General features: G+C 42.8%; 1 protein-coding gene across 1 annotated transcript in view; it reads right to left on the bottom strand.

Moving 5' to 3' along the window:
- LOC115190481 (Kv channel-interacting protein 2-like) overlaps positions 1–17181 on the bottom strand; it is a gene marked incomplete at its 3' end in the record, with an annotated part of 39538 nt that extends 22357 nt beyond the window's left edge. The window contains exon 1 of the mRNA XM_029748767.1: positions 17055–17181. Coding sequence (XP_029604627.1) covers positions 17055–17160 — 106 coding nt within the window. The remainder of the gene's footprint in view (positions 1–17054) is intronic.
- Positions 17182–18009: the final 828 nt, after the last annotated feature.

Raw genomic sequence — 18009 nt, 5'->3', positions numbered from 1 at the left:
CAGCCTTAGAGGACATGCTTGAAATAGCTCCAATCCAATGTTATGCTGACACAATCGCATGCACTCCTAAACACACACCCACACACGCACACACGCGCACACACGCGCACACACGGGCACACACACACACACACAGACATAAACAGACAGCCCTATTGGAGAGCAAACAGTGTGATGTCTTAAGCTAATCAGCCAGACTATGTATTAGTTATGATGAGGGATACTTTGGCCTGCAGCAGACAGACAGAATAATTGAACACCTCAGATTTAGACTTCTATCTGTGCAATTATCCCTCTCAAAGATAATAAGCTAATTAAAATGTCTAGGTGTGTGTGTGTGTGTGTGGTGTGTGGTGTGTGGTGTGTGTGGTGTGTGTGTGTGTGTGTGTGTGTATAGGTGAGAGACAGAGAGGGACATTGACGAACGGTGCTCAAAATACAGTAATGTGTTCCACATTACTGTAAATGAAAGGCGAGATCAATTTCCATAGATCATTAGCTTTAGGAAGGTATTTTAAATAGGGATCTAGGACAAAATAGATTAATTACATTAACTAGGCCCTTTTGGAATGAACTACATAAACTGACAAATCTGATTAGAAAGTAGGAAAAATCTTCACTGTATTCATAACAGAGACATGCACAACACGCACAGACACAACAGGCACAGAGGCACTCGACTGGCAGCGTTGAAAAATCTGCTTTGAGGATGTTCTGTCTTTTTAGAGTCACGTTTTCAAAGTTGTGTCAAAGTCTTCTTTCTTAGGCAAAATTCAACATTGACTGGGGAATTCTTCTGATCAAATTATGTTCTTTGTGCTCACGAAGATTTAATTGTGCATAATACATTTGTCATTACAATCAATAATGAATTCATGATTGGAATCCACTAATAGTCCTCAAGAGGGCAGTGTTGTGTAAAAATCAAATGGAGCATTATCTTCAACATTTGTATGCAACAGTGATTTGTCAGTCTAACATTCTACCTCGTTTTTTCCTGCCTGCCTGCCTGTCTGTCTTTCTGACTGCATCTCGGACTGCCTGCCTGTCTGTCTCTTCTCTCCCTTTTCTGGAACTGTCCTTCATTCAGATTATGACTGCACAGACAAACAGTGGGAAGATAATTGAAGGATCAGAGGCTATAAAAGAACACAGCACAGTACAGCACAGTATGGCACTCGGTTTACACTGAAACAATTTCTTCATATTGCGTGGCTGTTAACGGTTATGATGATGAGTATCATCAACATCATAACCATTATCTATAGCAGTGTTATACAAAAAATCAGCAGTAACTATGATACAGTATGAAGCGGTTGAAGTCAATTGAGCTCAACAGATCATATCTGTAAAGCACTCCCCCCCTTGCATCGCTCTCCTCACTTCCAAGTGTGTGTGTGTGGTGTGTGTGTGTGTGCCTATGTTTGTGTGTGCCTGTGTTTATATATGTTTGTGTGTTTACATATACATGTGTGTGCGTTATATATATATGTGTGCGTGTGCGTGTGTGTGTGTGTGATGCTGCCGGTAACTCCTTCTAAATTGTGTTTGTATAGCTTTCCAAACTCCTTAATTGTGGTTTACCCATCTCTGACCCAATCAGAATCACCCAGCTGGCCAGCTGTGCCAGCTCCTGAACCAGGGCCAGGAAGACCACATGGAATCCAACAATCATAAAGCAATCAGTTTACTCAGATCCCATCGTAATCATGAATATAAATCATGTCATATTAAAATGTATCAACAAAATAGAGTTGGGTGGAAAAATACACATCTTCTTAGAAAGAAAAAACTGTCCTCAAAACAGCTGCTGGAAATGACATATGGCGAGTGAAACCCCAAGCAATACAACATCATAAAACAATAAACTAATAGATAACATAAACACTGCAAATGCCAACTGCCAGAAACCCTCCAACCCATTTCAAGTCAAGAAAATTGAATTCTTGCTCTAAATTTAATTGAGTAAGCACAAACCTTGGTCTCAGAGAGAACACAATAAACACTTTTAGTAGACTAAATTATTAATAAAAAGTATGTAGTTAATCATATAGGAGTAACTCTGACACCTAAGACCTGTAGCTATTTAAAAAAAAAAAATATATATATATACATACATACATATATACATACATACATACATATATATATACATATATATATACACATATATCTACATATATATATATATAATATATACACATATATATATATATATATACATATATATATAAATATATATATACACATATATATATATACTATATATATATATACATACTATACATATCATATACATATATATATATATATATATATATATATATATATATATATATATATATATATATATATATATATAATATATATATATATATATATCTATATATATATATATATATATATATATCTATGATACACTGTACAAGTCAAAGGTTTGGACATACAACACTTTTTTGGTTACTACATTATTCCATATGTGTTATTTCATAGTTGGATGTCTTCACTATTATTCTACAATGTAGAAATAGTAAAAATAAAGAAAAACCCTTGAATGAGAAGGTATGCATATGTATATATGTATATTTATAAACAGACAAAAACATACATAGAACAAAAACAATAAACAAAATAATGTTTACATACATACATTTCCACAAACATTAATGACGTCACACTTTCTCAGACCCACATGTTCCCACCATATGCACACCCAATGCTGTTTCAGTTTGACAACTGACTAGGTATCCCCTTTCCCCTTTCTAATACTTGTAAGAATATCTGTAGCCAGATTTGTTGGCTGTATCTCACACACTCCCATATACCATTGTCTGAAATATGCTGATAGATGATTAAAAGTAAATTCACATTGTAAAACTGAGCAATTGAGAAAAAACGCAATGATACAAGAAGAGAAGGGCCTTGGTCTGGGATGGTGACCAAGAACCCGATGTTCACTCTGTCAGAACTCCAGAGTTCCTCTGTAGAGCTGGGAGAACCTTCCAGAAGGACAACCATCTATGCATGCACTCCATCAATCAGGCCTTTATGGTAGAGTGGCCAGACGCAAGCCACTCCACAGTGAAAGGCACTGTGGAGTGGCTTTCACTGTGGGGTGGCTTGCGTCTGGCAAGCCACCCCAAATCTGGGGCGGCAGGTAGCCTAGTGGTTAGAGCGTTGGACTAGTAACCGAAAGATTGCAAGATTGAATCCCCGAGCTGACAAGGTAATAATCTGTCATTCTGCCCCTGAACAAGGCAGTTAACCCACTGTTCCTAGGCTGTCATTGAAAATAAGAATTTGTTCTTAACTGACTTGTCTAGGTAAATAAAAAATGAATTCCATCCTTTAAGTTCCCTTCCATACCCACAGCACTGCCGGGAAGTGGACCTGAGATTTGATTCCTCTTTCCTCCAGAGGCTGTCTGATTGGAATGTATTCATTGCGTTTTTTCTCAGCCTAGCAGACAGGTCCTGGACAAATCGAATGGACTGGCCATGGATCCTGATCTCCTTTCCCCCCTGTGCATTCAGAATGTTGACTTTGGTCCAATAGCTCGACAGCTTGAAGATTACCATGCAAGAGTATTTAGCGTTTTTTCTTTCCCGTCGATCCAATGGCATCGTTCCAGATCATCTGGTGATATTTCCACATCAAGTTCCTCTAATATCAGTTTGACCACATCCAGTTTGACTTCCTCCTTTTTCATCGACTTCCGGTAAGGACAATATTCTAATTTTGTTTCGTCTCATTCAGTTTCCTTGCTGGAACAAATTCATCTTCTAAAGTTTGCAACTTGTTTCCAGAAGGCTGATTTCGTTGTCTTTTTCTTTCATGCGCACGCCTTGTATGTGCATGTCTGACACGATAGGCTCTACTTTATTTTTGAGCTAATCTACTTTTTTCACAAGAGATTGTAGCAGTTTGCTTGTTTTGGTGAGCATTGAGAGCATTTTAAGCTATGTTTACCTGGATAGCCTTTTCATTACTTTCGTTTGCCTCTCCAAGTTGCTCCTTGTCTTTTCCTCTGGGGGAAGCCATGGCTTATTGGATTTGTGTCGCAGCACCGCCTTACCAACTGATTGGTTCACTGTTGTACATAACTGACTGCTCACTCTCTCCCAGTTGCATGGGGATATATTGATGTATCCATTTTAGAAGCTTAATTAAACTTTGTTGTCTGGCTTCTACAAACGTATAACCAGTTGTGGGTACAAACACCCCATGTGTACTGTTGATACATACATGCACCTCACTCTGTTTCCCATTCTACAGACTTGGGTCAATAATATCTAATATCTGACAGAACATTAAAGTTGTATTACAGGTTTTTTTTTTTACAATCGCTAGGACCCATTTCTTAGTACTTGGGTAACTTTTTCAAAACACTTCACACAGTTCTCCTAACCAACTTTCAGCTTGGCACAGCAGTTAATTTCACATCCAAAATGCACTAAAATTACCAAAACACTTCATACATGTCTCATATCAACTCATTCTTCCATAACACTAGCAAAGGTCGTCACCCAACAAGCACACTTTGTCACTCATAAAGCAATGACCTAAAAAACACTAACAACTGGTAATATTACACAATGTTTTCTTTTGTAAAATTTCTTTACAATACAAGAATGACACCTCTCTACTGTTTAGAATTCACTGCAGTATATGTTACCGGAATGAATCAGACATGATGCAATATGCATCAATATGTTTTATGTCATTTTTTGGCATTGAGTGATTCCAAATACAATAATTTGTGTATACACCATCTACCGATACAGATACAGTAGCAATGCTAGTCAACCCTGTCTTCTGCATTTGGCCACAGGTTCTCATCCACATCACATCTTATATCATCTTGGGCAATACACCTAGGAAATAATATTTTGACATGCCTGGTCCATCCCTGGCAATCTTCTGCAGATATGTCCAGGCATCCAGCATTCATTGCGTCCAGGAGGGACATTTGATCATGTGGATGGTGGTCATAAAACTTCCCATCTCCATGAGGAAAATAATTCCTCTACGGGGTTGAGGAATGGAGAGTAAGGTGGGAGGAAAAGTGACACCATCCTGGGATGGGCTGCAAACCACTCTGTGACTGCATGGGAGTGGTGAAATGCCACATTGTCCCATACAATTACAAACATTGGCCGATTTCGCCTCACTTGCAACCCTTTTCTCAACTGGCACAACCCTTCCATAGAGGTCATCCAGGAATGAAATGAGACGCTCGGTGTTGTATGGTCCAATTAGCGGTTTGTGTAACAGCCATCCATCAGAGGATATTGCTGCACACATTGTGATGTTGGCACCCCTCTGGCCCGGGACATCCACTGTGGCTCTTTTCCCAATCACATTCCTTCCTCACCGCCGTGTTTTGGCCAAGTTTGAAACTAGCCTCAACCACAAAGATGAATATGTGGGGTGTTTGCCTGGCTTCAATCTCCATGACTCTCTAAAATAAATCCACAATGCAACATAAGAGTTAGGCTATTACGGTTATTTACATTATACCTAAAAACATGCCATTGTGTGCCTCTGCCCTGTTTAGTTTTGTTCGAAACCAGTTCTGTATTTTATAGTCATATTACTCGTTCAGAGTTCCTTTCAAAGGGGACAGTGTACAACTGCTTCATCCTAACTTGATGTTATTTCAGGACCCTAGAAATAGTTGTTATGCTTACATTGTGAGTATTTCCAAATGTAATGTTGTCTGCCAACACTGTCACAACGTCCACAGAAGGTCGGGCGGCGCACGGCGGTCGTCATCGCCAGCCTACTAGCTGCCACCGATCTCTGTTATTTCTGTGTGTGTTTGGCACAGTGCGTTACGTTTCTTGCTGCGTACCTGTTTATTTTTTGGTTTTCGGTTTTCCTTCAATAAAGATGTGGAATTACCGGAGCCTCCGTCTGGCTCTGATGCCAGGGCACCAGGACCGGCTGGTAACCCAACACCACCTGAAAGGGCGACAGGTTAGTAGAGGAGTGGCGAAGAGAGTTCTGCGCCATCTCGGCCCATGGCACAAACCTCGCCCCACTCTCCCGGCCGGTCCTGGCAATAGGCGTTACTCTGGACCCTGATCTCTCTTTTGAAGAACATATCAAGACTGCTTCAAGGACAGCTTTTTTCCATCTACGTAACATTGCAAAAATCAGAAACTTTCTGTCCAAAAATGACGCAGAAAAATTAATCCATGCTTTTGTTACTTCTAGGCTCGACTACTGCAATGCTCTACTTTCCGGCTACCCGGATAAAGCACTAACAAACTTCAGTTAGTGCTAAATACGGCTGCTAGAATCCTGACTAGAACCAAAAAATTTGATCATATTACTCCAGTGCTAGCTTCCCTACACTGGCTTCCTGTTAAGGCAAGGGCTGATTTCAAGGTTTTACTGCTAACCTACAAAGCATTACATGGGCTTGCTCCTACCTATCTTTCCGATTTGGTCCTGCCGTACATACCTACACGTACGCTACGGTCACAAGACGCAGGCCTCCTAATTGTCCCTAGAATTTCTAAGCAAACGGCTGGAGGTAGGGCTTTCTCCTATAGAGCTCCATTTTTATGGAATGGTCTGCCTACCCATGTGAGAGACGCAGACTCAGTCTCAACCTTTAAGTCTTTACTGAAGACTTATCTCTTCAGTAGGTCCTATGATTAAGTATAGTCTGGCCCAGGAGTGTGAAGGTGAACGGAAAGGCTGGAGCAACGAACCGCCCTTGCTGTCTCTGCCTTGTCGGTTCCCCTCTTCCCACTGGGATTCTCTGCCTCTAACCCTTTTACAGGGGCTGAGTCACTGACTTACTGGTGTTCTTCCATGCCGTCCATGGGAGGGGTGCGTCACTTGAGTAGGTTGAGCCACTGACGTGGTCTTCCTGTCTGGGTTGGCGCCCCCCCCTTGGGTTGTGCCGTGGCGGACATCTTTGTGGGCTATACTCGGCCTTGTCTTCGGACGGTAAGTTGGTGGTTGTAGATATCCCTCTAGTGGTGTGGGGGGCTGTGCTTTGGCAAAGTGGGTGGGGTTATATCCTGCCTGTTTGGCCCTGTCCGGGGGTATCATCGGATGGGGCCACAGTGTCTTCTGATCCCTCCTGTCTCAGCCTCCAGTATTTATGCTGCAGTAGTTTATGTGTCGGGGGGCTAGGGTCAGTCTGTTACATCTGGAGTATTCTCTTGTCTTATCCGGTGTCCTGTGTGAATGTAAATATGCTCTCTCTAATTCTCTCTTTCTTTCTTTCTTTCTTTCTTTCTCTCGGAGGACCTGAGCCCTAGGACTACCTGGCATGATGACTCCTTGCTGTCCCCAGTCCACCTGGCCATGCTGCTGCTCCAGTTTCAACTGTTCTGCCTGCGGCTACGGAACCCTGACCTGTTCACCGGACGTGCTTGTTGCACCCTCGACAATTACTATGATTATTATTATTTGACCATGCTGGTCATTTACGAACATTTTAACATCTTGACTATGTTCTGTTATAATATCCACCCGGCACAGCCAGAAGAGGACTGGCCACCCCTCATAGCCTGGTTCCTCTCTAGGTTTCTTCCTAGGTTTTTGGCCTTTCTCAGGAGTTTTTCCTAGGGAGTTTTTCCCAGCCACTGTGCTTCTTTCACATGCATTGCTTGCTGTTTGGGGTTTTAGGCTGGGTTTCTGTACAGCACTTTGAGATTTCAGCTGATGTACGAAGGGCTATATAAATAAATTTGATTTGATTTGATTTGACCGCAGAAACCTGCCCACATCCTGGTTGATTCTCTCCACCTGCCCATTACTCTCGGGGTGAAAACCTGAAGTCAAACTGACCAAAACCCCCAGTCTCTCCATGAACGCCCTCCACACCCGGGACGTGAACTGGGGACCTCGATCAGAGACGATGTCCTCAGGCACCCCGTAGTGCCGGAAGACATGCGTAAACAGGGCCTCCGCGGTCTGTAGGGCCGTAGGAAGACCGGGCAAAGAGAGTAGACGGCAGGACTTCGAGAACCGATCAACAACGACCAGGATCGTGGTGTTCCACTGAGATGGCGCGAGATCCGTGAGGAAATCCACTGACAGGTGGGACCATGGTCGCTGTGGAATGGGGAGGGGCTGTAGTTTCCCCCGAGGCAGGTGTCTAAGTGGGCCACCAGTACTTCCCTCTAAGACCCCGTCCACTCAATCCCTGGATGACCCGAGGAGGGTAGGGTGTGCGACCACCGGATCAGTCGGTCGCGGACACCGAGCGGGACGTACTTCTGACCCGCGGGACACTGAGATGGAGTGGGTTCTGATTGCAACGCCCGCTCGATGTCCGCATCCACCTCCCAGACCACCGGTGCCACCAGACAGGAGGCTGGAAGGATGGGAGTGGGGTCAATGGACCACTCCTCGGTGTCGTGGAGACGAGACAGTGCGTCGGCCTTGATGTTCCGGGAACCTGGGATGTACGAGATGGTGAACTGAAATCTCGTGAAGAACATAGCCCACCTGGCTTGGCGAGGGTTTAGTCTCCTCGCCGCCCGATATACTCCAGGTTACGGTGATCAGTCCAGATGAGAAAAGGGTGTTGTGCCCCCTCAAGCCAATGTCTCCACACCTTCAGGGCCTTGACCACGGCTAGTAATTCCCTGTCCCCCACATCATAGTTACGCTCCGCCAGACTCAGCTTCTTAGAAAAGAAAGCACATGGGCGAAGCTTCGGGGGCGCACTGCGACAGCACAGCTCCAACCCCAGCCTCGGACTTTTGCAACTTCCTATACCCTCACAATTTTCCTCAAAGTACAAATAAGCAATACATACACTTCTGCCCACTGATATTCAAGAGAAGGAGATGATGAGGCAGGGAGGGAGGATGAAGGGGAGAGGAGAAGGGAAGAGATGCTGAGGAGGAAGGAATGAGAGGTCCAGTGGCAATGCGCCCGGGATTAGGTTAAAGGTATAGAGAAATAAAATGAGACAGAGAGAGAGATAATAGAGAAGGAGGGAGAGAGGATAGAGAGAGATGAACAGAACATTCTCTCAGAGTAATGAGTTATAAGGAGAAGAATTGAAGGTCAGCTCACTTTGTGTGTGTGTGTGTGTGTGTGTGTGTGTGTGTGTGTGTGTGTTGGTGTGTTATTGCGGACCTGCAGCTCCCTGGCAGCAGAGCAACAGCATGTCAATACCACCTGTTCTCTAGTTCACTGACAGAACCACAGTACAGGATGCCACACACACACACGCACATCCGTAGGATCGACATGGGGCTCAAGGTTGATTTGGGGCTAAAGGTTGATTTGGAAAGGAACATCACACAACTTCATGTATTATAGCTCTACTCGACCTGACGAAAATCCCTGGGACCAAAATGTTGTCTATAAAGGTACTAATTGGGAGCATATATAGTGTGCAGGCCCTTTCTTTATTTTTGTATGTATACTTTATTAGCCCAGCAAGTTTTTGTATGACCACAACCCTTTTTTATACAGTGCATTTGGAAAGTTTTTCCACATTTTGCCACGTTACAGCCTTATTCTAAAATGGATAAAATCCTATAAATTACTTATCAATCTCAACACAATACCCCACAATGACAAAGTGAAAATAGGTTTTAAAATTTTTGTCTGCAGCATTGAAGGTCCCCCAAAACAGCTCCATCATTCTTAAATGGAAAAAGTTTGGAACTACCAAGACTCTTCCTAGAACGGGCCGCCCGGCCAAACTGAGCAATCGAGGGAGAAGGGCCTTGGTCAGGGAGGTGACTAAGAACCCGATGGTGACTCTGACAGAGCTCTAGAGTTCCTCTGTGGAGAAGGGAAAACATTCCAGAAGGACAACCATCGCTGTAGCACTCCACCAATCAGGCCTTCATGGTAGAGGGACCAGACGGAAGTGACTCCTCAGTAAAAGGCACATGAAAGCCTGCTTGGAGTTGGAACTATTTGGCCTGAATGCCAAGCGTCATGTCTGGAGGAAACCTGGCACTATCCCTATGGTGAAGCATGGTGTTGTTAGCATCCTGTTGCGGGGATGTTTTTCAGTGGCAGGGACTGGGAGACTGATCAGGATCGAGAGAAAGACGAACGGAGCAAAGTACAGAAAGATCCTTGATGAAAACCTGCTTCAGAGTGCTCAGGACCTCAGACTGGGGCGAAGGTTCACCTTCCAACAGGACAACGACCCTAAGCTTACAGCCAAGACAACGCAGGAGTGGCTTCGGGACAAGTCTCTGAATGTCCATGAGTGGCCCAGCCAGAGCCCGGACTTGAACCCGAGCGAACATCTGAAAATACCTGAAAATAGCTGAGCAGTGACCCTCCCCATCCAACCTGAAAGAGCTTGAGAGGATCTGCATAGAAGAATGGGAGAAACTCCCAAATACAGGTGTGCCAAGCTTGTAGTTTCATACCCAAGAAGACTCAAGGCTGTAATCGCTGCCAAAGGTGCTTCAACAAAGTACTGGGTAAAGGGTCTGAATACTTAGAAACACATAAATGGATATTCTGTTCTATGAGGTGTACTGTATATTTCTGTAAAAGTGATAAATGGTCTACAATAGTAGCACCAACCTCCATACCGTCCTGCTATTCTACACATTTTGCCATGAGGCTGAGAGAACATTTTGCAATTTTAAAGATAATTTCCTGCAATTCTACACATTCTGCTATCATATGCTATCTTTTGGGGGGATTGGGGGCTCCCTAAAGGTTGGGGGCACGTGCCCTAAGTGCCCGTTCGGTAATCCGGCCTTGATGGTAAACATCCTTTTCCGTACAGTATTTGACTATAACTTGACATGCATCATTTTTTAAATAATTTGTATCCAATGGGAGGTTGTGATCATGTTGTGAAATATGTCAGTCTTACATTTTCATTATCCTTATACAATACATACAAATCATCAGAAATAGGGTTATTATAAAGCAGTTGGCTGCTGTAAAAACGTAGCACGGTGTAGTATATAATTTCTGCCCCATGCACCATTGTACAAGGTCACCTTTTCTATGTGACTTGTCTACTGATACTGTATTGCCTGTATCTCTGCTTGAAATTCGTCAGTTCACAGTGTATCAATGAGTGGAATATATTTCTATATGAAACCCAGGTATTTCAGCAGTGCATTGTACACTACACTATAATTCGAAATGGTAGCATATCGAGTGACTCTTTCCACTTTGTCCTAATGAAGCACACTGGCTGATGGAGAATGATGATGTTGTATTTAATGCCACATCTATTAATGATTTGGTTTTACCTTCCAACATGAATTTCTGTCATTTTGATACATTTATAAGGTAAACATATATAATTTTACAGTGTTCAGCAGTGAGTATAGAAAACATTAAAAACACTTGCTTTTTCCATGACATAAACTGACCAGGTAAATCCAGGTGAAAGCTATGATCTCTTATTGATGAAACTTGTTAAATCCACTTCAATCAGTGTAGATGAAGGGGAGGAGGCAGGTTAAAGAAGGATTTTTGAGCCTTGAGACAATTAAGACATGGATTGTGTATGTCTGCCATTCAGAAGGTGAATGGTCAAAATAAATGATTTTAAGTGCCTTTGAACAGCGCAACTTAATATTAGGAAGGTAATTACAATGGCAGATAAACATTATTTTAATTGAGGGTATCACCATTTTTTTTTATCAGTCTTATTGGATCATGTTGTCAGGCATGGTTTGTCTGACAGATGTTATTTCTATGTAAAATATTCTGTAACAAGTGTTGGTTTTGTGCTCAATGGTGGATCTATTCATAATTATTTAAGATAAAGCTATGATCTCTTATTGATGTATATATAATTTGATATACAGAAGAATATACATAACTGTCTTATGATTTATATTATCTTGTTTGATATTGTAAATTTAAATGTATATATAATTTGATATACAGAAGAATATACATAACTGTCTTATGATTTATATTATCTTGTTTGATATTGTAAATTTAAATGTATATATAATTTGATATACAGAAGAATATACATAACTGTCTTATGATTTATATTATCTTGTTTGATATTGTACATTTAATTGTATATATAATTTGATATACAGAAGAATATACATAAATGTCTTATGATTTATATTATCTTGTTTGAATCAAGCCTGTGTTTTATGAACTGATTCAGACGATGTAGCTGTACAATTCTAAATGTCAGCTATTTTTCTTTAGTAGTTATCAGTTTTAAGCAGTTTGATTAAGTGGTAGTTAAATGTATTGTTAACAAATAACAAGAAAATCTTGTAAAATGTAATGTGAAAAGTGCATTGTGAAAAGCAGATACTTACATTGAATATATATGCAAATTGAAAGAGTGATTTGGTGCAATGAATTTGATGGTTGTACTCAGTCAATTGAAAATATGTGTGGAGTTTTTAAACATGAGCAATTCTGATGATCTGTTTAGATTTTTGTGCTTAGAGTTCTGAAAATATACCACATACTAGTGAAAACTGCACAAATGTAATTGAAAAAAAACAGTAGTAGAAACTCTTCCAAGCCTATGGGAACCAAAATGCTGCCAGTAGAAGACAAAGGTGCAGGTGTGCAGCCAATGTGATCAGGTGAGGATGAATCAGGATTTCACGGGTGTGCACCTGTACCTGGCATCTTTTCAATTTTGGAAGGGGAGGGGTTCATTTGGCCTATAGACTTGGCCAAGAGAGTATCAGATGAGTGGGTGTGGCTACCAAAGAGTATCCGCCTGCGTTCCACCACTTGCACTAGGCCAAACATCTCAACACTCCCTCCAGAACAAAGCCAGTAGCTGACCTGTGGCCAGTGCTCAAGCAAGGTTTGGTTCTGGGTTTCCTAAAAGCGCTGTCATTTTATTTAATACATTCATGACATTATAACATTACTGGAAGGAAGACCTCAGAGACAACTCTCTCCAGTCAAACCAATCCATTTAAAAAAATGTCCACCCCCCACACACACACACGTGACTCTTTTCAGGAAACTAGGCGTATGACGCGGGTCACTACTTCACAGGAGAGTCATTTCAACGTAAACTTATTTTAATGAAATTGTGTTTTTTGGCAGAAATGGCTTCCCGAACATAAACTTTCATGTGCCTTAAGAACAAACGTGTATGCAATCTGTAAATATGAATACAATTGTTCAATTACGAGCCTAGTAGGTATAGCCACAGATAAAGTCAGCAACCTTCCCGCTAGCCATGATTGGCTGAGATAATGAGTGGGCTGGACATGCCGAGAGATGAGTTTGGATTGGTCTGCCATATAGCACGCTTCTGTCTATTTGACCTGGTCTGTATGTCTGGATAATCCTGGCAATTGCTGCTTTTTAAAAATGTATTGTGTATTAAAACTGTATAAGTGTTGCTCTCCACTTTCTGGAGGACCGAGTTTTGAAATCAGTGGAATTTGAGTATGAAAGCTAAGGAGATGGAGAAAACACCTGTCTCCGGATTACATCTTCAAACTAAGGGCAACCATGGCTTCCGACAGGCGACGCGTCCGTCCATAAATTATATATGTAGGTAAGATAGTCTAGCTAGCTACATTTTCAGATATTACACGTTTCTAATTTTGACAGAAAGAGCCATTTTCTTGGCTAGCTATAGCCTAATGTTAGCTAGCTAACGTTGCACCTGGTTGGTTAAGTACCTGCAGATTCATGCAGGGTAGTAAATTCATGAGATGTGATTTTGGTTCATTGTTTACCTAGCTAGCTAACATTACCTGGCTGGCTCGCTAGCTAACATTACATGTATGACCTTATTATTTGTATCTCAGAGCCATTTGCTTAGCTAGCTTTAGCCTAATTTTAGCTAGCTAACATTGAACCTGGTTGGTTAGCTACCTGCAGATTCATGCAGGGTACTAATGTCATGGGTTGGGATTATGCTTCATTGTTTACCTAGCTAGCTAGCTACATGTCTTAACAAAAGACTCCACTATGCAAGTAACCATTCCGGGTGCGTTCGTAAATTCAGTTTGGCCTTCTACTCCGATTTCAGAGCACTCTTGTCTGAGTGTGCCAGAGCGCAGAATAACTGACGAATTTACTAATGCTCAACACCCATTGAATATGGCCGGTGTCAGTAAACGTTGGCAAAAAAACGTTATTAAATTGTTGCCAGCAGCACAGTTAGTCACCAACGCTCTGGATAACATGAAAACAGCCTAACCAGCTCTGCTAGGGCGAGTAAAATGGTTAGAGTGGGGTGTTCTCTCATTATGTGTCTGGAAGTAGCTAGCAAGTAGCCAATGTTAGCCAGTTAGCTCGGGCGCTTGACTGCGGTTGTGAGGTCAGAACATTCAGATCAACCCTACTCATCGGTCAGAGCGTCTGGTGTGCGCTCTGAACGCTTCTAGAGCGACACGTTTTGAATTTACAAATGAACAATCTGACTGCACAGTTGCAGTTACCAACATTCTGGAGAACTTAACAGCCTAACAAGCTCTGCTAGGGCAAGTAATGTTCAGTGAGCTCTTTCTGTCACAAACGTACTTTCCCATTGTTCCTCAACTGTACTGTATGATATACCATTTTGTAGCTCTGAGTCTCTACTTTATCCAATGTAAAAAACACAATTTCAAATTTTGCTACATAAGACCGATTTGAGCCGGTCGGTCACATATGTTCCCATACACACAATCCATTTCTTTAAATAAACGATAAAGCAATGAGCTTCCTACCTCTTCTCTGACCTGCTGAATAATGAGTAATAATAATATCACCATGATGAACTGCCATCAGGACACTGTTCATCTATTACAGAGAGCACTCATTAGACTAAGTAAGGACATACACACGCACGAAACACACACGCACGAAACACACAAAAACACACACGAAACACACACACACACACACGCACGAAACACACACACACGAAACGCACAAAACACACACGCACAAAACACACACGCACAAAACACACACGCACAAAACACACACGCACCACACACACACGCACCACACACACACGCACCACACACACACGCACCACACACACACACGCACCACACACACACGCACCACACACACACACGCACCACACACACACACGCACCACACACGCACCACACACACACCACACACACACACACACACACACACACACACACACACACAACACACACACACACACACACACACACACACACACACACACACACCACACACACACACACACACACACACCACACACACACACACACACACACACACACACACACACACACACACACACACACACACACACACACACACACACACACACACACACACACACACACACACACACACACACACACACACACACACACACACACACACACACACACACACACACACACACACACACACACACACACACACACACACACACACACACACACACACACACACACACACACACACACACACACACACACACACACACACACACACCACACACACACACACACACACACACACACACACACACACACACACACACACACACACACACACACACACACACACACACAGAAGTACTTATTGGAGATGCCCCTTTCCAAGGATTTTTCAAGGATCTGGTCAGATCTGCAAAGCCTAATGCACTATAGAGAGAGGCTGCTTATTCAATCACTCTGAGTGGGCCAATCCTGGCACAGGGATTGGAGAGGGAGAGCTCTATAGAACTTAACTTTTGTTCCACAGATGATGAACCAGTTGGCAACACCTTGAACACTGGGTACTGTCCAACAGACATAGAGATAGTGTGTGTGTGTGTGTGTGTGTGCGTGTCTGTGTGTGTTTGTGCGTGCGCATGCGTGCATGCGCATGCGTGCGTGTGCGTGTGTGCGTATGTGTGTGTGCGTATGTGTGTGTGAGTGCGTGTGTGTGTACGTTTTCTATACCTGTGAGAAGTCCTCAGAGAATAGTAAACCAATAAAATCTAGAGAAGTGAGGGCATTTTGCTGGGCCTCACTTGCAAAAGGTCTATTTTAGGTTAGGATTAGGGTTAGAACTAGGGTTAGGGTTAGGGTTCAAATTAGGGTTAGGTTTAGGTTTAACGGTTGAGGTTTGGGTAAAGGCTAGGGTTAGGTTTAGGGTTAGGGAAAATAGGATTTGGAATGTGAATCAATTGGCGGTCCCCAAAAGTCCTCACAAGTATAATAAGACATAGTTGGGTGTTTGACAGTTGTCTACAGCTCTTTAACTGCATCTAAAAGGATTATGTCAGATATCCATTTCTAAATTAATGATCAAATGTTCTTCATAACAATTTAGCTGAGTACTAAGAGTTCTTGACAGACAGCCCTAAAATGAGAAGACAACTTCAGTGAATTTAGTATAAGTGCAAACTTTCATAGGAAGAGGTGAACCCTGGAATTACAACAGGCCAGAAACCTGTTGTGATGTGTGTTTGTGTGTGTGTGTGTTGGTGAGATTAGAATCTTTCACAGCGTCACTCTGAGTGAGAACAGATTAAAGTATTAACAGGGTGCGAGAGAAAGGTAAGGGCCGTTCAAACTTCTGATTAAAAACAACACACTGGGTAACCCTCACAAGGCCTACTGTACATATCCTTGTCATAAGGCTGACTCACCTTTGACACAGTTTTAAGCCGGGACTCAAACAAACCACATTGCCCCGACATCGCATAGCAGTTGACTGGAATAGTTGGTGCAGTGCGATTTATTTGTATCCCACCCTGAATTATCCACAGCCCAACATTTATGGACGATCTACCATTTGGGAAACACAATCCTGCCCTTTCCCCCTTTAAAACACACTGAAACTGAGTTTCCCTCAGTAAGACAAGAGCCAGAACACTCAGCCACTCTCTCCATAGTGCTATTGATTAAGGGGTAAAAGCTCATATCAGCAGAGGAGGGGAGAGAGGGATGAGGGGAAAAGAGAATATTAGAGAGTCTCTCACACACAGTTATAGTTACATATGGCATGGTTTGTGTGTGCGTGCGTGCGTGTGTGTGTGTGACAGAGCCAACAGTTCCGTCAGTAACCCAACTCCTTAGCCAAAGAGGCCACCTCAGGACAGAAGCAATGCGGAGAACAGAGGCACACACACACACACACACACACACACCGTCCATTACCTTCCCATCTTACAACTTCAAAGAGTCCAAACTGCTCCAGAACTTTGACGAACAGTCCCATCAGCACCAGGACAGCTATCATCTCCAGCCCATCCAAACTCAACATCCTGGGGACACGATCTCATCAAACTAGGCCCAGGCCCAGCCAGACCCAGTCCTTATGCCGGAATAGACCTATATCTTGTGCCTCTTTCCCCAGACAGAGCAGTTCCTCAGAACCCAAGCTGGGTCAACCAGATTCAACCACTTCCAATGTAACCCCCCCCCCCCCCGAGATAAAGGCAGTGAGAGAGCGCGAGAGAGAGAGTGAGAGAATACTGGATCAGTCCTGGACTACAATTCGGAAAAGCCCCCCCCCCCTGCCTCCTCCAACATTCCCTTCTTCCTTTCCTTTTTGCTATCTTCCTGTCCTCCAATCCCTGTTCGAGTAAGGAATCCAGGGAAAAGTGCTGTCTCCTAATCCTTTGGCTGTGTGTGTGTGAAGGAGAGTTAGAGTGACAGAGTGAGGGAGATGCAGGAGACAGAGGGAGAAAGAGGGAAGGAAGGGAGAGATAGAGTAGGTGGGAGGCAGGAGAGTAAGAGAAAGAGAAGAGGGAGAGAGAGGGAGGAGGAGAGAGAGAGCAAGAGGAAGGAGAGAGAGGAGTAGACATATGCCCAGTGAATTTACCTTCATTGATTGTAACTGGCTGAGAATGTTTTGGAGAACCGAACTCCAGAACAGGCGTGGCAACAGAACTAAATCTGTCTTGTAAAAAATAGCTGTTTAACTGTTTTTATGAATGTATAATTAACAAGTTAATGTATTTAACTTATACGATAATTTGGGGGAAAAAGCAGTACCGTACCGTATCTTTGGAGAGCCAAAACCTTTTAACCACTAGTGGGTGCATGCTGATTCTTATACTGTAAGTAATGCAAGATAGACTACAGCCTGTCATTTCCAATGGGAGCTAAT

Source organism: Salmo trutta, unplaced genomic scaffold (assembly GCF_901001165.1).
Source record: "Salmo trutta unplaced genomic scaffold, fSalTru1.1, whole genome shotgun sequence".
In the NCBI taxonomy this organism is placed as follows: Eukaryota; Metazoa; Chordata; class Actinopteri; order Salmoniformes; family Salmonidae; genus Salmo; species Salmo trutta.
This window is presented reverse-complemented; position numbering and strand designations above follow the sequence as displayed.